The sequence below is a fragment of the Pseudophryne corroboree genome, chromosome 12, assembly GCF_028390025.1.
Source record: "Pseudophryne corroboree isolate aPseCor3 chromosome 12, aPseCor3.hap2, whole genome shotgun sequence".
NCBI lineage: Eukaryota > Metazoa > Chordata > Amphibia > Anura > Myobatrachidae > Pseudophryne > Pseudophryne corroboree.
Window position 1 is genome coordinate 173,325,156 of NC_086455.1, and position 26,004 is coordinate 173,351,159.

Sequence of the window (26,004 nt, forward strand, 5' to 3'; positions counted from 1 at the left end):
TTCCATTACAACATGCGCAAATGTATTTACTGACATATTGCACAAACGTAGCAAAATGTATTGTATCCAGTAATCGCCAGTTACTCGTAATACTCAGCCTATCAATTCACAAGGACATTGGGTTTTTATCACACTTACAGTACAAGTTAGTATTTGTTCTGCTACAGGACTAACACGTCCCCAGCTCAGTGGTATTGGCTGGTGCGTGACGTTCTGGGCAACTTGAAAGCATCATCAGCCACCTCTTCTTCATGGAACACCAGTGGATGGTTTATCACATTCCCCCTTCTTCCTATTCCCTCCTGGTATAGTGATTATATTGTTGTCAGTGTAATTCCACCAGGTGTATCCCAGTAGCTGCCACGTGTCTGGACACGCTGCTTCTATTTCATCAGCCGCATGAGTAGGGGAATAACGTTTCCAGTGATTGGCTGGAGCTGGGTAATGGTTCCTCAGCGTCACCTTCAGTACTATCTGTATAAGGTCACCTGGATTTTACCTCTTCTATTGTCATAATATTCAGTGTCTGTCCTGTGGCTGACTCCAGCATGATACATTAGCATTTCAGCTCACTTTGGTGGAGAAGTATTAAGTCCTGGAGAGAGATAAAGTACCAGCCAACCAGTTCCTGTCATTTTTCAAACACAGTCTGTAACATGGCAGTTAGGTGCTAATTGCTTGGTACCTTATCTCTCTCCATTTTATCTCTCCCTAAGGCTAAGTACATCTCCCTCTATATATTGTACATTTATGGTTTCATTCCAGCAATCTTGTATACTGTGATATATTCAGCTCACAGGTTCTGTTGCCCTAAGGGGCCTATTTCTCATTGGATATTTGCGGCTATATCCCTGAAAACACCCATTTTTTTTTTTTATTTAATTTTTTATGTGATGCTTTCCCGATATTGGCTCCCACAGTTACCATTGCGGCCTATGGGCTACAGATTGCATAGCTTGTGGGGCAGCGGTTTCCCCCCAGAACCCCCCTCTGTGCTTGTGCGGGTGCCCTGACCGCTCTTGCGTAGACCCCCTGGCAGCCGTCACAGCACATCTGGACAGGGGTAAGTATTTTACCCTTCTCCCGTTCCCTAACCCTCCGGGGGTGTCTGCTATGGCTAATCCACCCCTTAGTGTCTAATCCTATCCCCCCTCCCCGAGCCCAAGCCCCCCACCCAGATACTCACCTTGTCCCATAGTCAGCTGTCTGTGTTGCACCGCCAGTCTCCTGCGGGTTGACGGGATTCCGGCGTCAGTCACATGATGGCGAATGCAGGGGCCATGGCTGTGACTTGCCCGTGTACAATAGTCATCATCCACACGGCTTATTCTGTCTCTGGTTATAAAGCCAAGCACGGGATGCAGTAGGTGATTATATCTATAGGTGCATAGAGTAAGAATAGTACAAGCTGGCAATACTGCCCATTCTGCTGTCCACGCTGTAACCCATCTCCTTCTGTCCCCGCTGCAGTGCTTGGAGAGAGCCATGAAGTTTGCATTTGAAGAGTTCCACCTCTGGTACCAGTTTGCGCTCTCCCTGATGGCGGCAGGAAAGGTAATGTCGCACCCCGTCCTCCTGTCCTCAGCTTGTGTATCCAGTCCATCTGCATCTGTGCCGCCATTACTAGTGTCTGCAAAGCAGAATCCGTGCATCCCAAGCTATGGCGCCCAGCACAATGCAGACAGGGAGGTCAGTAATGAAACCGCGACGTACGTCTAATAGAGAAGCAGCTAGAATAGCGGCAGAATCGGGCACCTCTGGTGCCGCCTGTGATTGGATGGGACAGTATTGCTTCCTAGCTCTGGGACGTGTAACCCTCACACAGCCAGAGGTCCTGAGAGGAAAGCCGTATTATACTTTGTTATGCAGGGTCAGAGTACTGTGTCCCCATGTAGCAGGGATGAATGAAAATAATATGTCTTGTAATGTCTGTGGGTGAGGGAGTGAGGAGAGTTACCCACCAGAGACACAGGCCCCTGCCACCCTAATATCCCGCATCTCTCCTTCTGTTCATCTCTCCATCCAGTCTGCCCGAGCTGTGAAAATACTGAGAGAATGTATCCGCCTGAAGCCCGAGGACACCACCATCCCGCTGCTCGCTGCCAAACTCTGCATGGGCTCCCTGCACTGGGTACGTAGCACTAGGGGTAGGGAGAGCCTTTATATATACTGAGGATACCATACTATCCCCTCATGAATTACACAGGTTCTGTGGCTGGCCCTGGTTGTAATCAGCCGCAGAACCTGTGTAATTCATGTGTGTCTCGGTATAAAGGGATAGTATGGTCAGCCTCTGTATACTTCTCCTTTTATGTAATGTGCCCCTATAAACACCCCTCACACCAGCGCAGTCTGTGTAATAGACACGTATGGCTCTGACCTCCTGTGTGTAATGTCACTTTCTCTATGTTCTATCATCGGCAGATGGACGAAGCTGAAAGATTTGCCAAAATCGTTGTTGACTGTGGAGACAAAAGTTCGGAATTTAAAGCCAAAGGCTTCCTGGCCCTAGGACTGGCGTACAGCCTGCAGGCCTCCGATGGTAGGACGCCCGGAATGGCTCCTTTCTTATTGGGTCAGCCTGGGTTTTGGAATTGGTGACCCCGTGCATTCCTTAATGAAGGGTGATTCCCAACCTCTGTCCTCAGGACCTCACACAGGTCAGGTTTTCCAGGTCACCCGGCAGGTGCACTGGGGATACGGTCATTAGATCAACCACAGTTAGGTCGACAGTCATTAGATCGACCACTATTGGTCGACATGAGTTTTTCACATTTTTTATTTTTATTTTACTTTTTCATACTTTACGATCCACATGGACTACGATTGGGAACAGTAACCTGTGCCAAGCGCAACGAGGCACCTTGCCCGAAGCGAGGGGACGCGGTGCACTGATTGGGGTTCCCCGTCACATTACGAAGAAAACAACACCAAAAAAAGTAAAGAAAAATCAAGTCGACTTTTTTCCATGTCGACCTTGTTCAGATCGACCTAATGACCATGTCGGCCTAATGACTGTCGACCTAAGTGTGGTCGACCTAATGACCCTTACCTGGAGCACTGTGTATCACCAAATGTCACAATTTAAATATCCACAGGTGAGCTGGAAAACATGACCTGTTGGTGCTGCTGCAGGGCTCTAGGCTGTAGCGGAGCAGGTATCAGGATTACGTTGTGTCTTTGTGTCCTGTGACCCGTATCCCTTTGTAATAAATCAGAGCACAATTGGGTAAATGCTGAACCTGAATCCCTCTTTGTTATGTTGCAGCGTCGCTGCGCGGGATGCAGGAGGATCTGCAGCGGAAAGCTCTGCTGGCCTTTCAGAGGTGAGTGTGAGAGCCGCCTGTTGCTTCCTTCCAGGTACTGGGGCGTATGTGTAATTCATCCACACGTGTATGTGAGGAAATCCTATTTTCCATTTATTAGCAGTATACTACCCTTGGCGGTTTAGTTTCTGTCATTTGCTAGCATTTATTAAGCGCTGCGGAATGTGTGTGCGCTATATAAATAATTGGTAATAAATAATAATAAATACATTTATTTTCATTCGCAGTACTTACAGTACCCGGGAGGTGTTACTCTCATTGAATGGCCTGGAGGTGGCGCTGTTGAATTATTTTTGTTTGTTATTTGATTGGTGTAGTCATAGGGTGCATGTTGTATCTTATGCTGAGCAGAGGCTGTGTTAGACTAGGAGACCGTGTCCCTTATGGGGAATAGACATACAATGCACATGAGCGATCACATATACATTGAGATAATCATACACAGCGCGTACCAGCCCTCCTCATAACTTTCCACACATCTCCTCTTCCTCTCCCCAGTATACGCTTCTCAGTTCACACTCCAGCCTCCACTTCCCCCTAGTATGTAAGCTCTCACAGGCAGGACCCCTCTCCCCACTGCTCTTCTCCATGTCACCCCTTCAGCAACTCTGCCACTGTTCCGCTTGCCTGTACATTTGTTACAGGGTCATCGAGCACTATGGATTCTCACCGGGAATTGCGTTTCTATTAGCGTCAGCATGTAGCCCGACACTTACCCTTGTCGTCTCTCTTCCCGTGGCTGTGGTGATATTGTAATTTTTGGTTTTCTTTCATATTGAGGTTTTTACAGAGGGGAGCTGCAGTAACTTTGTGCATTGCCTTCACATTGCATATGAATGACACACTGGGCATAGAAATAGCTGATTCCAGGCTTTGTCAGACAAACAATAGGCCAGACTGCTCAGTAATGCTGCAGAAGAGCTATGGGCAGATTGTGTCGCCGCCCCCCCCCAGACTGTTCTCAGCGTTGGAAAACGGGTGGGACGCTCTTTGCTGTATAGGGGAGAGGATGTTACTGTATATTAAGCACACCCTGTTCAGGAGTGGGTAATCCCTTTACAGGAGTAAATGTGTAATTAATAATGTTATAGAAATATCTCCCAACTCGACCTCTTTGCTCTTCACAAGATCTGCGTCTCTCATCCACACTCATTATTCGCTCCCATGTACGATTGCAGGACTTTCTTCGGGCTGCATCCACTCTTTGGAATGCCCTCCCACGCACAATAAGACTCTCCTCTAGTCTCCATACCTTCAAGCGTTCCCTGAAAAGTCACCTCTTCAGGCAGCCTATCACATTCCAGAACCGCCCACATAACCTTCATAAACTTTCCTATCAAGTTGCATCCACTCTGCACAGTCCACACATATCCTCACATGTCTTCTCATTCTTTACTTTACGTCCTCCCTATCCCGGTTCATCATTGCTGTGTGACCATATCATACAGCCCACCAAGAACCTTTGCATTCTGGTGGACAACTATACAATAGTTAGCACCTATTCTTGTGTATCCAGGCCTATTTCCCTATAGATTGTAAGCTATGACTATGACTGTTTGTTATTACCCATTTTTGTTATGTCATTGTTATTTCCAACAGTAAATTGCAACGGAATTTGCTGCGCGATATAAGAAACTGTTAATAATAATAATAATAGTCACAGCAGCAGGGGATTACCTCCACTGATTGCACACCTTTCCATTGTGCCCTACATGCAGGGTACATCATACTACTACATAAGCATCAGTTTTCCCATATATGAACTTGGCCCTTGTATGGCTCACCTCCCACAGTGTAACCTTCAAAGTGCGCCCAACATGGCTGCCCCATATGATACACTTGTGGATGGGATGAAAAATACATAGGCCTGATGGTTTTGATGGAACCCTACTCTGAACTGTAGGACTCTGAAATCACCCCCATTTTGTGTCATCTCTTCTAGGGGTGGACTATTCCACCCTGGGTAATCCTACGCTGAGCGCCCAAGATGGCTGCCGTACCTGGTACCTTGTGAGGGTGGAATACACAACCCTTGGAAGTTATTACCCAAAATGCCTACACCAATCCTGCATTATGCTTTCTGTGTGCTTAAGGTTTTCTTTTATGTCTGTGTGGCTTACTATTGTTGTATTACTCAAATCCTCTGTATCATGTGCATTGTTTTGATATCTGTAAAGCCCCTTGAGTCCTGTTGAAGAAAGAGCGCTATATAAATAAAATTATTATTATTATTATTATTATTATTATTATTATTGGGCCACAGGGCCTACATACTAGGTGCCAAATTCACTATAACACAATACTACGTTGAAATCCGCATATTGCATTTATTGCATTTCAAAGCATTTAAATCTAATATAAAGGAGGAGTCATTCAAGTATTACAAGGAATGCAATAAGAGCAGCTAAAATGGAAAATGAAAAGCAAATCGCTATAGAGAGTAAAACCAATCCTAAAAAGTTTTATTAAATACATAAACAGTAAAAGGTTAAAAAAGGAGAACATAGGTCCAATAAAAGATTAATTTGGAGTATTGATAAATGACGATAAAATAAAGGCAGAAATATTGAACACATTTTTTTTATCCGTGTTCCCCAGAGAAGAACTGATGGTGGGAGGAGTGAATAACGATAGTGACAGTAATGATTCGTGGTTAGATACTTGTTTAAGTGAAGAAGTAGTCTGGGAGAGATTAAGCAAAATTAAGATTAACAAATCACCTGGTCCTGATGGACTTCACCCGAGGGTTCTTATGGAGCTTAGGTCAGAACTAGCAAGACCCCCTATACTTGATTTTCAATAGTTCAATTAGATCTGACATGGTACCGAAGGATTGGCGTATAGCTGAGGTAGTGCCATTATTTAAAAAGGGATCCAAAAATTATCCGGGTAACTACAGACCGGTTAGGTTGACGTCTATAGTGGGGAAAATATTGGAAGGCATTCTAAGGGATAGCATACAGGAGTATCTACAGACCGCTATGATTATTAGCAAGAACCAGCATGGGTTTGTGAGGGACAGATCATGTCAAACTAACTTAATTAGCTTCTAAGAGGAAGTGAGCGATAATCTCGACCACGGAAAAGCAGTGGATGTGGTCTACTTAGATTTTGCAAAAGCCTTCGATACAGTGCCTCACAGGAGACTGATCATCAAATTAAAAGATCTTAACCTAGGAAAAACTGTTTGTACATGGATAAGTAACTGGCTGGATAACAGGGTACAGCGAGTAGTGGTCAATGGGAAGTCCTCAAGCTAGACTCCAGCAGTCAGCGGAATACCACAAGGGTCCGTACTCTGACCACTACTCTTCAACATATTTATCAATGACCTAGAAATAGGCCTGGAAAGCACAGTGTCAATCTTTGCAGATGATTCTAAACTGTGTAGGGTAATACATTTGGAAATAGATGTGGAGTCTCTGCAGAATTACTTATCTAAACTTGAAATCTGGGCGTCTAAATGGAGAATGAGGTCCAATATAGAAAAATGCAAGGTTATGCATTTCAGGACTAAAAACAAACTTGCATCCTACATATTAAATGTGGAAAGTCTAGGGGTAACAGTACTGGAAAAAGATTTGGGAGTACTCATTGATAATAAGCTTAATAACCGTATACAATATCAAAGCGCAGTAAGGTGCTAGCGTGCATAAAACGGGGAATTGAGACCGGGGACGAGGATGTAATCCTGCCGCTGTATAAATCATTGGTTTGTCCGCACCTGGAATATTGTGTTCAGTTTTGGGCACCGTATTATAAAAAAAATATCGGTGAACTCGAAAGGGTTCAAAGACGAGCTACTAAACTGATTAAAGGGTTAGCGACACTGGAGTACGAGGAAAGGCTTACTAGGATAAATATGTATACACTAGAAAAGAGGGGTCTAAGAGGAGACATTATTAATGTTTTCAAATATGTAAAGGGGCACTACAAAGAGTTATCAGAGGAATTATTTATTAAAAGAACACAGTTTAGGACACGTGGGCACTCGCTGCGGCTGGAGGAGAGAAAGTTCCGAACGCAACGTAGGAAAGTGTTCTTTACTGTTAGGGCAAAAAGGATTTGGAATTCCCTGCCAGGGAAGGTGGTAATGGCGGACTGTATATATGCATTTAAAAAAGGATTGGATGAATTTCTGATTGAAAATGATATCCAAGGTTATAACATTTTAAATATTGACGTTGATAATCCGGGTAGAACATGATTTGTAGTTGTTAACTAGTCATAAAACATTCTTCAGCAGGTACAGTATAATCAACACAACTTAATACAGAATACAGGATGAACACGATGGGCATTTTGCCTCTATTCAACCTCAATTACTATGTTACTTTATTCCCGCTTTATGTCAGCCTTTGTGCACTCATCATTATATCGTCACTAATCAGCGGCTGTTTCCTCAGGGCACACAGCCTGTCACCCACGGACCACCTGGCAGCGTTTTACCTGGCACTGCAGCTGGCGATATCTAGACAGGTGAGTGTCCCTGATCCAACGTATGACTGTTCTGTATGGCTGCAGGATTGTGGGATCAGTCAGAGTGGGAAGGACATGGCGCCTGTATAGGAAGTAGTGTTGTTGTGCCATGCGGTGCTGGTCCCAGTGTAATGTCATTTCCAGGAGGATTAATGTATACATATCTTATTGCTTTATATAATTGCATGTAGGGATACAGTAAATGCCTGCGTAGTTCTTAGCTGCGCATCACACTCTGATGTGCTCAGCAGAGACCCTGTCATATTTGGGTTCTAGATTGTAAGCTCAGTAGTACAGCGATTTAGCTAGAAAAAGAAGCAGGCTACACAGAACTGCGGGTTCCTCTCTGTGTGTGTGCACTTACAGGCTGATCCATCATTCTGTTTACACAAGCTATTGAGTTTATGGAGAGAAAAGAGCTGGATAATGATATGTATTGGGGTCAGCCACACTGGGAAGACTCCCCCCAACCCTCAGAGCTGCAGGCAGCCTCCGTCTTCAGCCTGCCTGCTTTGCATATTTCATTGGTGAAACCTCTCCAGCGCTGCACTCCAGACAAGGCTGATTTGCATGTTCTGCATAGTCAAGCAATGCCCACTAGGCTGAGCAGCTGTGTTTCTCCAGCTCGGGTCTTCCTGTGTACAGGTGCTGAGCCAGGGCAGTGTTAACCCTTCAGTCACTGTAAGAGAATGCCGCCTATCACCACATACACGGTGGAGTCACGTTATTATGACCACCTCCTACATGTGACGTCGGCAGCGCGTAGCCCATGAAGTATGTGTAGTGCGCTGGCTTGGAGGATATATAAGGTGTGTGATAGGCCGTCTGCGCACACATCACTCGTAACTGTTATTGGTAAAATGGGAAATTTATCCGAGTTGCAAAAACTGATGATTATTGGCTTTTGGGCCAAGGGTGACAGTGTATCTGACACTGCGCAGTGTGTGACCTGTTCGCGTGCTGCACGCGGCGGTTACTATGACTCTTAGCTGCTGGTCATAATAATGTGACTTGACAATGTATTTGCCACATAGAAACCTTAGGTCACTGGTGGAAGTTTGACATAGTGGGTTGGTTACTGAATGAGGTATGATCAATAGCTGGAACATTTCTAGTGATGTCATTGGTTCCTAGTGACTGGATAGGCTGCACTCTCAATGATGTCACTGGCTCCTAGTGACTGGATAGGCTGTGCTCTCAGTGATGTCACTGGCTCCTAGTGACTGGATAGGCTGCACTCTCAGTGATGTCACTGGCTACTAATGACTGGATACGCTGCACTCTCCGTGATGTCACTGGTTCCTAGTGACTGGATAGGCCGCACTCTCAGTGATGTCACTGGCTCCTAGTGACTGGATAGGCTGCACTCTCAGTGATGTCACTGGCTCCTAGTGACTGGATAGCCCGCACTCTCAGTGATGTCACTGGCTCTTAGTGACTGGATAGGCTGAACTCTCAGTGATGTCACTGGCTCTTAGTGACTGGATAGGCTGAACTGTCAGTGATGTCACTGGTTCCTAGTGACTGGATAGGCTGCACGCTCAGTGATGTCACTGGTTCCTAGTGACTGGATAGGCTGCAATCTCAGTGATGTCACTGGTTCCTAGTGACTGGATAGGCTGCACTCTCAGTGATGTCACTGGTTCCTAGTGACTGGATAGGCTGTGCTCTCAGTGATGTCACTGGCTCCTAGTGACTGGATAGGCTGCACTCTCAGTGATGTCACTGGCTACTAATGACTGGATACGCTGCACTCTCCGTGATGTCACTGGTTCCTAGTGACTGGATAGGCCGCACTCTCAGTGATGTCACTGGCTCCTAGTGACTGGATAGGCTGCACTCTCAGTGATGTCACTGGCTCCTAGTGACTGGATAGCCCGCACTCTCAGTGATGTCACTGGCTCTTAGTGACTGGATAGGCTGAACTCTCAGTGATGTCACTGGCTCTTAGTGACTGGATAGGCTGAACTGTCAGTGATGTCACTGGTTCCTAGTGACTGGATAGGCTGCACGCTCAGTGATGTCACTGGTTCCTAGTGACTGGATAGGCTGCAATCTCAGTGATGTCACTGGTTCCTAGTGACTGGATAGGCTGCACTCTCAGTGATGTCACTGGTTCCTAGTGACTGGATAGGCCGCACTCTCAGTGATGTCACTGACTCTCAGTGATGTCACTGGCTCCTAGTGACTGGATAGGCTGCACTCTCAGTGATGTCACTGGCTCCTAATGACTGGATAGCCCGCACTCTCAGTGATGTCACTGGCTCCTAGTGACTGGATAGGCTGCACTCTCAGTGATGTCACTGGCTCCTAGTGACTGGATAGGCTAAACTCTCAGTGATGTCACTGGTTCCTAGTGACTGGATAGGCTGCACTCTCAGTGATGTCACTGGCTCCTAGTGACTGGATAGGCCGCACTCTCAGCGATGTCACTGGCTCCTAATGACTGGATAGCCCGCACTCTCAGTGATGTCACTGGCTCTTAGTGTCTGGATAGGCTGAACTCTCAGTGATGTCACTGGTTCCTAGTGACTGGATAGGCTGCACGCTCAGTGATGTCACTGGTTCCTAGTGACTGGATAGGCTGCAATCTCAGTGATGTCACTGGTTCCTAGTGACTGGATAGGCTGCAATCTCAGTGATGTCACTGGTTCCTAGTGACTGGATAGGCTGCACTCTCAGTGATGTCACTGGCTACTAGTGACTGGATAGGCTGTGCTCTCAGTAATGTCACTGGCTACTAGTGACTGGATAGCCCGCACTCTCAGTGATGTCACTGGCTCTTAGTAACTGGATAGGTTGCACTCTCAGTGATGTCACTGGCTTCTAGTGACTGAGTAGGCTGCACTCTCAGTGAGGTCACTGGCTACTAGTGACTGGATAGGCTGCACTCTCAGTGATGTCACTGGCTCCTAGTGACTGGATAGGCTGCACTCTCAGTGAGGTCACTGGCTCCTAGTGACTGGATAGGCTGCACTCTCAGTGATGTCACTGGCTCCTAGTGACTGGATAGCCCGCACTCTCAGTGATGTCACTGGCTTCTAGTGACTGAGTAGGCTGCACTCTCAGTGATGTCACTTTATTTTTAGTCCACATGTGTATATAATGTTTGGGTTGCTTTCTAGAGAGCCTGGCTTGGCCTGCGCCTGTCTATCAGTGACTGACTCTGTGTCTTGTCCTAGATCCCGGAGGCTCTGGGTTACGTACGGCAGGCGCTCCAGCTCCAGGGTGATGACTCCAACTCCCTCCACCTGCTGGCGCTGCTGCTCTCTGCTCAGAAACATTACCACGATGCCCTGAATATCATTGACATGGCGCTGAGCGAGTACCCCGAGAACTTCATGTGAGTGGGAACCGGCAGCACCTTTCCAGTACTAATAGTCACGCAGTAATCCTGTTATCCTACCGGTATGTCTGCAGAGTATGGGAGGAAACCCTCGCAAGCACGGGAAGAACGTACAAACTCCACCTGTAGGGCCATTATACCCAGGACCCCAGTACTCTGCCCCCATTCTGTCCTCACCGTGACAGGGCAGTCAGGATGGGAAGCGTTGTCAGTCCTGTTTGGAGCTCTGTCTCTGTATAGTTGTTACTTGTATTCAGGGCCAGACACACGACAGGGGGCCACATCAGTCTCCTCTTACCTGTAGATACCTGTAGAATTCCCACATATGTGCTCACAGGGACCCACTTCCTGCTCCCGGTAACCGCCATCACAGGGGCTCATTACATATGAGAGCAGTATGTGGGGACTGAAGACCTCTATGGGATGGAGATGAATGAATGAGTAGCAGTTCCAGCACCGGTGCCTCTCCCTGGGCACCAGTCTATAGAATATGCATCGCTTGCTCTACCTTATGTCACAGTTACCGTGCTGCCTGTCTCAGTAGTCATTGTACCTCAGGGTGTGAGAATGCAGTGCACCATCTGATTACAAGCTGACTACCGAACCCCAAACCTGGAACAGTGATGCCTGGATGTAATACGCATCCTGTCTCATGTCCTGCAGCCAGGCGGATTTGGCAGCAGTCACTGTACCTATTGCTATGTACTGCATTGAAGGAATGACCGTTACGTAGACTCTGGGATGTTCCCACGAAAAACACCTTCCCTGCCTTTCATCTGTACACATGACCAATTGCTGGTCTTATGCAGATGTAAGTGTTGTGGGGAGGGGGCCTGGACTGCACGTGATGTAGTTATGTGACATTACGTCCCCTTGCACCCGCCCCTACACAGTCCCGACCAACAGGGACTATTCCCACTCGAAGGCATTCTGCGGCCAGGATCCCGGCGTCGGGATGCTGACCGCTGGTAACATAATACACACCCAAACGCACACCCTAGCTTCTTGTAATGGGATGTGCTACCTTGCTGGGACTTAGTACTACAATATAGGAAAGAGAGTGCAGGTGCACCATACACCATTAAAATTATAATAACCATCATATCCGAGGTTCCTGGCATATATTGGCCAATATATGAGCCTGCCCACCTGCTTAACGGTGACCTCATCAGACATGTCCCTACCATTATATGGGTTCGCCTCTGGGGCGCAGGGCACCCCCAGACCTCCCCAGGGCATCACACAAATAAGCTATAGAAGTGAGAAATCAGTGTTAGGCAAGTGACAGAAGCTGCTGAGTGTTAGAAAGAGGACAGCAGTAAGGTGTCAGAGGGTGAGGTTAGCTGATCAGTGTTACAAGTGTAAAAGATGTGTGAAAAATGCTACATACAGTAAATAAGAAACAAACACAGGGTGATATAGGTGTTAAAAATAAATGTAAGGTGGTGATGCCCCAAAGTGGCCCAGCCATCGCAATCCAAGGAGCCCCACGCCCCAAAAGTTCAGCCCCAAACTGGGGCATATGGCTCCTTGGATAGCTCTGGCCAATATATGCCAAGAACCTCTGACATGATTGTAATTATAATTTTAATGGTGTATGGTGTACCTGCACTCATGTTCCTATATTCCAGATGTAATGTGTGTCAACTCTTGGGGCTAATTGGAAATAACAGTTGGAAATGATGTTTATTGCATTGCTTCGTTAGTTAATGTTTGCTGTAAATATGTAAGACCAGACTGCACTCCGTTCTGTGGCCGCCTAATCATCTGAAATTCTTCAAGCCTATAGAAAAGTATCTTCTCTCTTTATAAGGATGGGCGGGAGCTGGTGCTGTTCCTCTTCATGAACACTGTCTTTCTGTGTTTTAGACTGTTATTCTCTAAGGTGAAACTGGAATCTCTGTGTCGGGGTCCTGATGAGGCGCTGTTGACTTGCAAACACATGCTGCAGATCTGGAAGTCCTGTTACAACCTCACGAATCCCAGGTACCCCTTCCATTCATCTAAGGCTGATCTTCTAAATGCCTCTGTTACCCGGACGGCTCTGTTCCTTTATACACATTAATGAGCATTTGTTTGAGGCCTGGGGGGTAGGGGTAAGTTCCCTGAGTTAGGGGCCAGTTGTATTTGTACGTAATACATTGGGAACTGCTGCACTACATAATGAATGTGTTCTCGATGTATAAATCAAGGCTGATCACAGGAAAGTGACATTTCATTCAAATAAAGTGCTACTGGTATCACAGTGGGGCTGCCAGTAAGGAAGCGGAGGACGCCTAAAACTGGTTTAATAGATTGTTTGTGATACAATATAGTGATAAATGTAACGGCTTATGACTTGCAGGCATCAGCTAGTCTGGGCGATGTTTTAAAGCGGCAGTCATCATTTATGAGGGAAAACCAGGTCATTTAAATGATTGCCACTTTAATGCATCGGCCAGACTCACAAGGATCTTGCCTTCAATTGGAATTCTTTACTGTTACCGCCATAGCCTGGAAAATAAATGGCTGGGGGGAATCAGTATGTTGGTGTTATAGAAAGCAGTGATTAAGTGAAGTGTAGGGACGTTAGTATATTTGCAGCATATACGCATTGGGACACGTAGTGACTGTTGTCCTATTGCAGTGACTCAGGACGTGGCAGCAGCTTATTGGACAGAGCCATCGCGGACAGGCGGCAGCTGAACACAATCACCATGCCAGACTTCAGTGACCCGGAGACAGGTGAGAGTCGCAGCTACATCATGATCATACATTGCCCGGGTGTCCTCAGGGGTGTACTGGTCATATTGCTGGCAGAGGTGGCATGAGGTACTGGTGCCATCATTCTCTAGGACAGCAACAGGCTGCTGAGTGCAGGGGGCGGGGAGGAGGGGTGGAGCTAGTCATTCGGGTGTTGTACAACTCTGGGACATTTACAGAAGTATCTGGCACGGCCGGCTCCTTCCTATAGTCTCTGTCTCTTGTCTATAGCTAGTCACATCGCGGCTTGTCTCTTCCAACTCATTGTCCCCTACCACTTTTCTGCATCAGTCAGCGGGACAGGCCTAAAATAATGTTTTATTGTAGACTTTTCTCGGAAAACATATACATGTCCTTAATTGTCTGATTATCTCATAGTACGCAGAAGCCAATTTCTACTTGATCACTGCTGCCATATTTGTAGAAACATCTGCTCATTGTCACTAGTTAGTAAAGAACTGATCTGTGCTTTACAGCTGACACTTCTGAGGTGTGTTACAGGGGCTCCGTAAAGCGCTTGTTTTCAGTCTTCATCTCCTGCTCTTTATTAGGCAATAATTACCATATTTATTGTCACAGGAGCAGATGATAAAATTATCTTTTTGGAGACAGTGACCTGTCCAGTTCTGTGGTTAATGCAGACAGGTCTCTATATATAGCTTTTAGCCTGTGGCTTCCTGCTGCCTCCATTCCCATCCTCACATCATGTCACTGCCCCTGTCACATGCAGCCCTGTCCTCACTGACACATCACTCATCTCCTGATATACTCTGTGCTGCTGGGGACCCTGCTCCTCCCACTATATAACTCTCAGCCTGTGGCTTCCTGCTGCCTCCATTCCCCTCCTCACATCATGTCACTGCCCCTGTCACATGCAGCCCTGTCCTCACTGACGGGTGGTCTTCAGTATGCCGGCTGTCGGGATCCCGGCGCCGGAATCCCGACAGCCGGCATACCGACACTTATTCTCCCTCGTGGGGGTCCACGACCCCCCTGGAGGGAGAATAAAATAGCGTCCGTGCCCGCAGCGTGGCGAGCGCAGCGAGCCCGCAAGGGGCTTATTTGCTCTCGCCACACTGTCGGTAAGCCGGCGGTCGGGCGCCGGTATGCTGGTCGCCGGGAGCCCGACCGCCGGCATACCATACCACACCCCTCACTGATACATCACTCATCTCCTGATATACTCTGTGCTGCTGGGGACCCTGCTCCTCCCACTATATAACTCTCAGTCTGTGGCTTCCTGCTGCCTCCATTCCCCTCCTCACATCATGTCACTGCTCCTGTCACATGCAGCCCTGTCCTCACTGACACATCACTCATCTCCTGATATACTCTGTGCTGCTGGGGACCCTGCTCCTCCCACTATATAACTCTGAGCCTGTGGCTTCCTGCTGCCTCCATTCCCCTCCTCACATCATGTCACTGCCCCTGTCACATGCAGCCCTGTCCTCACGGACACATCACTCATCTCCTGATATACTTTGTGCTACTGGGGACCCTGCTCCTCCCACTATATAACTCTCAGTCTGTGGCTTCCTGCTGCCTCCATTCCCCTCCTCACATCATGTCACTGCCCCTGTCACATGCAGCCCTGTCCTCACTGACACATCCCTCATCTACATCCCTCATCTCCTGATATACTCTGTGCTGCTGGGGACCCTGCTCCTCCCACTATATAACTCTCAGTCTGTGGCTCCCTGCTGCCTCCATTCCCCTCCTCACATCATGTCCCTGTCACATGCAGCCCTGTCCTCACTGACACATCACTCCTCTCCTGATTTACTCTGTGCTGCTGTGGCCCTGCTCCTTCCACTATATAACTCTCAGTCTGTGGCTTCCTGCTGCCTCCATTCCCCTCCTCTCATCATGTCACTGCCCCTTTCACATACAACCCTGTCCTCACTGACACATCACTCATCTCCTGATATACTCTGTGCTGCTGGGGACCCTGCTCCTCCCACTATATAACCCTCAGTCTGTGGCTTCCTGCTGCCTCCATTCCCCTCCTCACATCATGTCACTGCCCCTGTCACATGCAGCCCTGCCCTCACAGACACATCACTCATCTCCTGATATACTCTGTGCTGCTGGGATCCTGCTCCTCCCACTATATAACTCTCAGTCTGTGGCTTCCTGCTGCCTCCATTCCCCTCCTCACATCATGTCACTGCCCCTGTCACATGCAGCCCTGTCCTCACTGACACATCACTCATCTCCTGATATACTCTGTGCTGCTGGGGTCCCTACTCCTCCCACTATATAACTCTGTCTGTGGCTTCCTGCTGCCTCCATTCCCCTCCTCACATCATGTCACTGCCCCTGTCACATGCAGCCCTGTCCTCACTGACACATCACTCATCTCCTGATATACTCTGTGCTGCTGGGGTCCCTACTCCTCCCAGTATATAACTCTCAGTCTGTGGCTTCCTGCTGCCTCCATTCCCCTCCTCACATCATGTCACTGCCCCTGTCACATGCAGCCCTGTCCTCACTGACACATCACTCATCTCCTGATATACTCTGTGCTGCTGGGGACCCTGCTCCTTCCTCTATATAACTCGCAGTCTGTGGCTTCCTGCTGCCTCCATTCCCCTCCTCACATCATGTCACTGTCCCTGTCACATGCAGCCCTGTCCTCACTGACACATCACTCATCTCCTGATATACTCTGTGCTGCTGGGGACACTGCTCCTCCCACTATATAACTCTCAGTCTGTGGCTTCCTGCTGCCTCCATTCCCCTCCTCACATCATGTTACTGCCCCTGTCACATGCAGCTCTGTCCTCACTGACACATCACTCATCTCCTGATACACTCTGTGCTGCTGGGGACCCTGCTCCTCCCAGTATATAACTCTCAGTCTGTGACTTCCTGCTGCCTCCATTCCCCTCCTCACATCATGTCACTGCCCCTGTCACATGCAGCACTGTCCTCACTGACACATCACTCATCTCCTGATATACTCTGTGCTGCTGGGGACCCTGCTCCTCCCACTATATCACTCTCAGTCTGGGCGGTTGTAGCTACATGCCTGGAGAGTCAGCCTGGATTACTGTTGTCAGCACAATGTGTAGAAGATGATACAGAATCTCTTGAGAAGCAGACCTGTCAATCAGCCACTGTTTCGTGCTGTCAGAGGTAAACTTGTGATTGACAGCTGTGCTTCGCAGAGGATCCTGTACATCATCAGGGTATGTATTGAGTTCTTGTATTAGATCTGATCGCTTGCTCGGGTTATCAGCATCCGGCTCTCTCTGTCCCTCACCAGGGTTCCCCTTCTTGTTTCTTTGGCTTTCATTGGTTTTCTCTCGCTTTGTCTTCTAGCGTCTGAGTCCTCTTCCCTTTCAAGACCAGAATCACCTCTCCACCTGTTTGTCTCCTCTCATCTCCCTCATTCACCTTCCAAACCTGACCCCGTAACAAGGGCCGGTGCAAACGCTGAGCTGTCCTCAGGGCCCGAACCTCCTCTGTGTAAACTGGTTTCCTGCTGTGATGGGCTGTGCCCCTTTTCTGATAATCTGCATACTGGATAAGTGTTCTCTAACAAGGGCCCAGCCATGCCAGGGACTTGTCACCGCATCCCGATGGGAGAGCCGCCAGCACAAGGGGGCGCTGCTGGTACATACCTAATGATAGGCCAGCAGTCTCATGCGGGTTACACGTACCCGTCCAATCAGTGCATCTGTTACATCCGCAGTACAAAGCGAGGGTCCCTTTGCAGATTCTCAGAAAACGTGTTCGGCCGGGGTCGGGGTGTGACTTTACTTGCAGTGACGCTTTTGCATTGTGTTTTCATTTGTGATTTTATATGCAGTGTTTGAAAGCCGCTCTCCAGACATCTCTCACTCTCTTGGTTTTGACTCCATGTTTTCTGTTTGTAAGTAATGCTGGCACAACCTGTGACCTTGGTATTGGCATCCCCTATCCAGCAGTCACATGATATGTCATGTGATTGCTGCCAGCTGTACCATTCTCTGCCAGCAGAGGGCTCCAGTGTTTGCGTTACTGGACACTCTGGCAGCTAAGGGTATAAGCTGGGGTGCTACTCACTGCACATTGTAATTACAAGGCCTAACTGCTGCCGGCCTTTCCCTTTAATTATTAAAGAGACAGTATTCATTTCTGAAAGCTTCAACACATGGCTATTTCAGGAGGGCTCTTTACTTAATAATAGAGGTGCTGAGCGGGGTCACCAAAGCGTATTATCTCCAGGCCACCTTTCTCTGACGCTGCCCCATATAGAGCAGACTGGCACTGCCCCGGTGCCCTGTCCCATACAGATTAGTACTGTCTCTCTAATAAGGTCCTGACAGTGTGATGATTGGAGCACATATTGTCCCCATTAACCCTTTGCAGTGTGCAGCACGCATGCCCTGAAGCACATTGTGCATGGGAGGCTTGGTGTCTTTGTGCCTGAACACAAGAGCATGCAATTATTTCCCCTGTCCCAGCAGTGCCTAGCTGCCTCTCCTGCAATGAGATGGTTACTGTTCCTTCCTGGGTGTGCGTGTAGATTCTTTCCTTGTTGGTATATGGCATGATGTTCTTTTTACATGTGTGTTGAATTTTAGTGCTTTGTGTGTTGTGTGACTGTATTGTGTACACATCAAGAGAAACTGTATTGTACTGATCTGTGAGACACCAAGCTCTCGGGGGATGCTGGGACTTATAGTTACACAACGTCTGAAGAGCCACAGGGCCGCCACTTCTCTATGAAGCAGATTTACGTGTGAAAGGGCAGAATTATAAATTCCACCTCTGCATAGTATACAGAGCACCCAGATGTAATTACTCCCCTGATCTGTTATTACAGATCATTGCAGAGATTACTAGAAGTACACAGGTTACAGCTTATCCATTACAATCCCGGCCAAATGAGATGTTCTGTCTGGTGCACACAGAGGTCTTTTCATCCCAGACCATTTGGAATTCATTACAGGCTTGCGGACAGGTCCTAAATTCCTAAACTCTCCGTAAGCAGAAGGTATAATTACAGACCTAGCAATGGGAGGATGTTACTATGCCCTCCACGACACTGGCATCATTCCCAGTGTATTAGCCCCAGCAAAGCCGGGCCTCGTGATTAAGTTAGGACGCTCCAGATAACACAAAGTGGCTGCTTGAACCACCAGCCACGTCAGGCATTTGCTGTCACGGGTGGTCTTCAGGTTGCCGGCGGCCGGGCTCCCGGCGACCACCATACCGGCGCCGGAATCCCGACCGCCGGCATACCGACATCTGTTCTCCCTCTTGGGGGTCCACGACCCCCCCTGGAGGGAGAATAGATAGCGTGGTGCGCGTAGCAGTGCAGTCCTACGGCAGCGACTGCTGTTTCCCGCAAACACTTGAGCCATGGAAATATGGCTGCATGGAGTAGGAGCTCGTTAGCTCCTGATAGTAATCACCCTTTAAATCTACAGTCTATACTGAAGGTTCATAGCATACAAAAATAAAGATCGCTATTGATAAATATCTCATCTTTATGTAAAATCTGAATAGTAACAAGGAAATAAATAACGGTGCAGTATTGCTGATGGCAGTGTAACTGTTATCTACATGTTCATTAGCACAAAGATAGCGCACCCACTGTAACAAGATCTCTGCCAATGATACATATGATAACTAAGCCGTTACCACTGCCGTTCCCGCGTAATGTATGCGTCTTGCTGCACAGTAAGTCTTCAGGGATGCTACTTTCAGCGTTTTATTTCCATTGCTCAGAGTATTACTGTGGGCGGGGGAGGTATGCGCCTGTGGAATGCGCACAGAACAGCGTGGGAAAGCAGATTATAACCCAACGCAGAGAATGAGGAAATGTCCCGAACATGTGATGTGAGGCAGGCAGGGGAAATGGGATAAAGAGGAATTACTGTTGTCCAGCTTCTAGATTCTGCAGTGCGCCCTGCCTGGGACAGCCTGTACAAAGGCTTCATAGTATAATAATAATAATAAGCCAATATAATGCACATCTGTGTACAAGGCTTAGGCCGCCAGACGGGCTGTTATGGGGTAACTTTGTAAATGTTGTACGGATTGGGAAAGCTATACCTCACATGCGAGGCACTTCACATATCAGGGAGGTCACTGGCTCCTAGTGACTGGTCAGACTGCATTCTCTTGAATATTGACTCTGGAAATTGTTGTCTCCACAGTGAGATCACTGTAATAGGTAGCTGACTCCTAGCTGCTTTCCTTGGAGGGGTCATTCATCGTCATCTGCTGACATTTACCTGATAATAGTCACACAGGCATGTTCTGTAATGCTCCAGGCCACTGAGCTCCCAGCGAGAGCCACAGTTGCTGTTTATCTCTCTCTGCTGCAAAGTTCATAGAGCAGGTGAAGGGCTGGGACATGACACAGAAGAAGGGAGCACTACCATAAAGTGTGGCTGCGGTGATATTATGTGTGACAACTGTTGTTAATAATTCATCCGAATGGCATGATGAGGTGTTAGTGCACCATCGCTCTGTCCTCTTATATCCCCATAGTTGTTCAGCAGGTACCGCTAGCCTGAAAGATTATAGCTCCAAACTTCCATTGAGTTGTTGAATTAAAGCATTTATTAAGGTGTTCCATTTATCAAGAAAACCACAATGACATCAGTCTTCTGACAGCACTGTGCAAGATGTATTGTCCAGTGCAGACCGCAGTGTCCTAAGTGCACTGTCCAGTCCCATCCTGACACAGAATCCAGGAGGATGATCTGCAGACCGCAGTGTCCAAAATGCACTGTCTAGTCTCATCCTGACACAGAATCCAGGAGGATGATCTGCAGACCGCAGTGTCCTAAGTGCACTGTCCAGTCCCATCCTGACACAGAATCCAGGAGGATGATCTGCAGACCGCAGTGTCCAAAATGCACTGTCTAGTCTCATCCTGACACAGAATCCAGGAGGATGATCTGCAGACCGCAGTGTCCTAAGTGCACTGTCCAGTCCCATCCTGACACAGAATCCAGGAGGATGATCTGCAGACCGCAGTGTCCAAAATGCACTGTCTAGTCTCATCCTGACACAGAATCCAGGAGGATGATCTGCAGACCGCAGTGTCCTAAGTGCACTGTCCAGTCCCATCCTGACACAGAATCCAGGAGGATGATCTGCAGACCGCAGTGTCCAAAATGCACTGTCTAGTCTCATCCTGACACAGAATCCAGGAGGATGATCTGCAGACCGCAGTGTCCTAAGTGCACTGTCTAGTCTCATCCTGACACAGAATCCAAGAGGATGATCTGCAGACCGCAGTGTCCTAAGTGCACTGCCCAGTCCCATCCCTAACACACAGAATCCAGGAGGATGATCTGCAGACCGCAGTGTCCTAAGTGCACTGTCCAGTCTCATTCCTAACACACAGAATCCGGGAGGATGATCTGGAGACCGCAATGTCCTAAGTGCACTGCCCAGTCCCATCCCTAACACACAGAATCCAGGAGGATGATCTGCAGGCCGCAGTGTCCTAAGTGCACTGTCCAGTCTCATTCCTAACACACAGAATCCAGGAGGATGATCTGGAGACCGCAGTGTCCTAAGTGCACTGCCCAGTCCCATCCCTAACACACAGAATCCAGGAGGATGATCTGCAGACCGCAGTGTCCTAAGTGCACTGTCCAGTCTCATTCCTAACACACAGAATCCGGGAGGATGATCTGCAGACCGCAGTGTCCTAAGTGCACTCTACAGTCTCATCCCTAACACACAGAATCCAGGAGGATGATCTGCAGACCGCAGTGTCCTAAGTGCACTGTCCAGTCCCATCCTGACACAGAATCCAGGAGGATGATCTGCAGACCGCAGTGTCCAAAATGCACTGTCTAGTCTCATCCTGACACAGAATCCAGGAGGATGATCTGCAGACCGCAGTGTCCTAAGTGCACTGTCCAGTCTCATTCCTAACACACAGAATCCAGGAGGATGATCTGCAGACCGCAGTGTCCTAAGTGCACTCTACAGTCTCATCCCTAACACACAGAATCCAGGAGGATGATCTGCAGACCGCAGTGTCCTAAGTGCACTGTCCAGTCCCATCCTGACACAGAATCCAAGAGGATGATCTGCAGACCGCAGTGTCCAAAATGCACTGTCTAGTCTCATCCTGACACAGAATCCAAGAGGATGATCTGGAGACCGCAGTGTCCTAAGTGCACTGCCCAGTCCCATCCCTAACACACAGAATCCAGGAGGATGATCTGCAGACCGCAGTGTCCTAAGTGCACTGTCCAGTCTCATTCCTAACACACAGAATCCGGGAGGATGATCTGCAGACCGCAGTGTCCTAAGTGCACTCTACAGTCTCATCCCTAACACACAGAATCCAGGAGGATGATCTGCAGACCGCAGTGTCCTAAGTGCACTCTACAGTCTCATCCCTAACGCACAGAATCCAGGAGGATGATCTGCAGACCGCAGTGTCCTAAGTGCACTGTCCAGTCCCATCCTGACACAGAATCCAGGAGGATGATCTGCAGACCGCAGTGTCCAAAATGCACTGTCTAGTCTCATCCTGACACAGAATCCAGGAGGATGATCTGCAGACCGCAGTGTCCTAAGTGCACTGTCCAGTCTCATTCCTAACACACAGAATCCAGGAGGATGATCTGCAGACCGCAGTGTCCTAAGTGCACTCTACAGTCTCATCCCTAACACACAGAATCCAGGAGGATGATCTGCAGACCGCAGTGTCCTAAGTGCACTGTCCAGTCCCATCCTGACACAGAATCTGGGAGGATGATCTGCAGACCGCAGTGTCCTAAGTGCATTGTCCAGTCTCATCCCTAACACACAGAATCCGGGAGGATGATCTGCAGACCGCAGTGTCCAAAATGCACTGTCTAGTCTCATTCCTAACACACAGAATCCGGGAGGATGATCTGCAGACCGCAGTGTCCTAAGTGCACTCTACGGTCTCATCCCTAACACACAGAATCCAGGAGGATGATCTGCAGACCGCAGTGTCCTAAGTGCACTGTCCAGTCTCATCCTGACACAGAATCCAGGAGGATGATCTGCAGACCGCAGTGTCCTAAGTGCACTGTCCAGTCTCATTCCTAACACACAGAATCCGGGAGGATGATCTGCAGACCGCAGTGTCCTAAGTGCACTCTACAGTCTCATCCCTAACACACAGAATCCAGGAGGATGATCTGCAGACCGCAGTGTCCTAAGTGCACTGTCCAGTCCCATCCTGACACAGAATCCAGGAGGATGATCTGCAGACCGCAGTGTCCAAAATGCACTGTCTAGTCTCATCCTGACACAGAATCCAGGAGGATGATCTGCAGACCGCAGTGTCCGAAATGCACTCTTCAGTCTCATTCCTAACACACAGAATCCAGGAGGATGATCTGCAGACCGCAGTGTCCGAAATGCACTCTCCAGTCTCATTCCTAACACAGAATCCAGGAGGATGATCTGCAGACCGCAGTGTCCTAAGTGCACTGTCCAGTCTCATCCTAACACACAGAATCTGGGAGGATGATCTGCAGACCGCAGTGTCCTAAGTGCACTCTACAGTCTCATCCTAACACACAGAATCTGGGAGGATGATCTGCAGACCGCAGTGTCCTAAGTGCACTGTCCAGTCTCATCCTAACACACAGAATCTGGGAGGATGATCTGCAGACCGCAGTGTCCTAAGTGCATTGTCCAGTCTCATCCCTAACACACAGAATCCGGGAGGATGATCTGCAGACCGCAGTGTCCTAAGTGCACTGTCCACTCTCATCCCTAACACACAGAATCCAGGAGGATGATCTGCAGACCGCAGTGTCCTAAGTGCACTGTCCAGTTATATAATCACAGAAATCCAGGAGGATGATCTGCAGACGCAGAGTCCGATATGCGCTGTCCAGTTATATAATCACAGAATCCGGGAGGATGATCTGCAGAACACAGTGTCCAATGTGCACTGTCCAGTCTCATCCTTAACGCACAGAATCTGGGAGGATGATCTGCAGACCACAGTGTCCTAAGTGCACTGTCCAGTCTCATCCCTAACACACAGAATCCAGGAGGATGATCTGCAGACCGCAGTGTCCTAAGTGCACTGTCCAGTCCCATCCTGACACAGAATCCAGGAGGATGATCTGCAGACCGCAGTGTCCTAAGTGCACTGTCCAGTCCCATCCTGACACAGAATCCAGGAGGATGATCTGCAGACCGCAGTGTCCAAAATGCACTGTCTAGTCTCATCCTAACACACAGAATCCAGGAGGATGATCTGCAGACCGCAGTGTCCTAAGTGCACTGTCCAGTCTCATCCTAACACACAGAATCTGGGAGGATGATCTGCAGACCGCAGTGTCCTAAGTGCACTCTACAGTCTCATCCTAACACACAGAATCTGGGAGGATGATCTGCAGACCGCAGTGTCCTAAGTGCACTCTCCAGTCTCATCCCTAACACACAGAATCCAGGAGGATGATCTGCAGATCGCAGTGTCCTAAGTGCACTCTCCAGTCTCATCCCTAACACACAGAATCCAGGAGGATGATCTGCAGACCGCAGTGTCCTAAGTGCACTGTCCAGTCTCATCCTAACACACAGAATCCAGGAGGATGATCTGCAGACCGCAGTGTCCTAAGTGCACTGTCCAGTCTCATCCCTAACACACAGAATCCAGGAGGATGATATGCAGACCACAGTGTCCTAAGTGCACTGTCCACTCTCATCCCTAACACACAGAATCCAGGAGGATGATCTGCAGACCGCAGTGTCCTAAGTGCACTGTCCAGTTATATAATCACAGAAACCTGGGAGGATGATCTGTAGACCGCAGTGTCTAATGTGTGCTGTCCAGTTATATAATCACAGAAAACCAGGAGGATGATCTGCAGATCGCAGTGTCCAATGTGCACTGTCCAGTTATATAATCACAGAAACCTGGGAGGATGATCTGCAGACCGCAGTGTCCAATGTGCGCTGTCCAGTTATATAATCACAGAATCCTGGGAGGTAGGTCTGCAGACCGCAGTGTCCGATGTGCACTGTCCAGTTATATAATCACAGAAATCCGGGAGGATGATCTGCAGACCGCAGTGTCTGATGTGCACTGTCCAGTTATATAATCACAGAATCCGGGATGATGATCTGCAGACCGCAGTATCCGATGTGCTCTCTCCAGTTATATAATCACAGAATCCCGGGAGGATGATCTGCAGACCGCAGTGTCCGATGTGCGCTGTCCAGTTATATAATCACAGAAACCAGGGAGGATGATCTGCAGACCGCAGTGTCCGATGTGCACTGTCCAGTTATATAATCACAGAATCCCGGGAGGATGATCTGCAGACCGCAGTGTCCGATGTGCACTGTCCAGTTATATAATCACAGAATCCGGGATGATGATCTGCAGACCGCAGTATCCGATGTGCTCTCTCCAGTTATATAATCACAGAATCCCGGGAGGATGATCTGCAGACCGCAGTGTCCGATGTGCGCTGTCCAGTTATATAATCACAGAAACCAGGGAGGATGATCTGCAGACCGCAGTGTCCGATGTGCGCTGTCCAGTTATCTCATTACGATTAATATGTAGCAAGTAATGTTTCCGTGTTGGCGCGATCATTTATAATTGATGGACTGATTCAGCTCATAATGGTATTTATCTCAGAGTGCTTTTCAGCGGCAGGTAATTAATCTTATTGTTTTTTTGTGTATCTAAATTCCTAATTAATTACAGCAATTCCTGTTTGTATGTAACACTGTTTATCACTAGGTATGATCACTGCTTTTACTGCATTCATTTGTATGAAGTGCGTCAGATATGCCCCGCGCCATAGTGCATATGCGGTAAACTAGCAGTATTATAATAATGTATGTAATAATGCACTCGCTCCTGTATTATTATATGGATATATCTCTGACCACATTAAGGCGGAGTGCTTTTATAGAGGTGACCTGGTGTAGCCATAATATGTTACTGCATTACACGGTTTCTGAATGTACTAAACTGCAACATGACAGATAATGTCTATTAGATGACGTAGCCTCTGAAATGGGAGTACTCCCTGTAAATGGTGAGAATAGGTCACCTGAATGCAGAAGACACGTTTCTATACGCTGGTGTTGGCGTTTATGGGCACACAGTAATGTGTATTTATAACTCGGCTCATC

The 26,004-nt window shown here is 48.2% G+C and overlaps 1 protein-coding gene across 2 annotated transcripts in view; it reads left to right on the plus strand.

Moving 5' to 3' along the window:
- The window catches only part of TTC7B (tetratricopeptide repeat domain 7B), a 144,478-nt gene that overhangs the window by 83,910 nt on the left and 34,564 nt on the right, over nucleotides 1-26,004 (plus strand). The window contains exons 10-18 of one of the 2 annotated variants that reach the window (XM_063948600.1): nucleotides 1,471-1,554; nucleotides 2,027-2,131; nucleotides 2,425-2,542; nucleotides 3,269-3,326; nucleotides 7,733-7,805; nucleotides 10,988-11,148; nucleotides 13,021-13,137; nucleotides 13,778-13,875; nucleotides 17,218-17,364. In XM_063948600.1, coding sequence (XP_063804670.1) covers nucleotides 1,471-1,554; nucleotides 2,027-2,131; nucleotides 2,425-2,542; nucleotides 3,269-3,326; nucleotides 7,733-7,805; nucleotides 10,988-11,148; nucleotides 13,021-13,137; nucleotides 13,778-13,875; nucleotides 17,218-17,364 — 961 coding nt within the window. The remainder of the gene's footprint in view (nucleotides 1-1,470; nucleotides 1,555-2,026; nucleotides 2,132-2,424; nucleotides 2,543-3,268; nucleotides 3,327-7,732; nucleotides 7,806-10,987; nucleotides 11,149-13,020; nucleotides 13,138-13,777; nucleotides 13,876-17,217; nucleotides 17,365-26,004) is intronic. The other variant, XM_063948601.1, reaches the window with a different exon arrangement.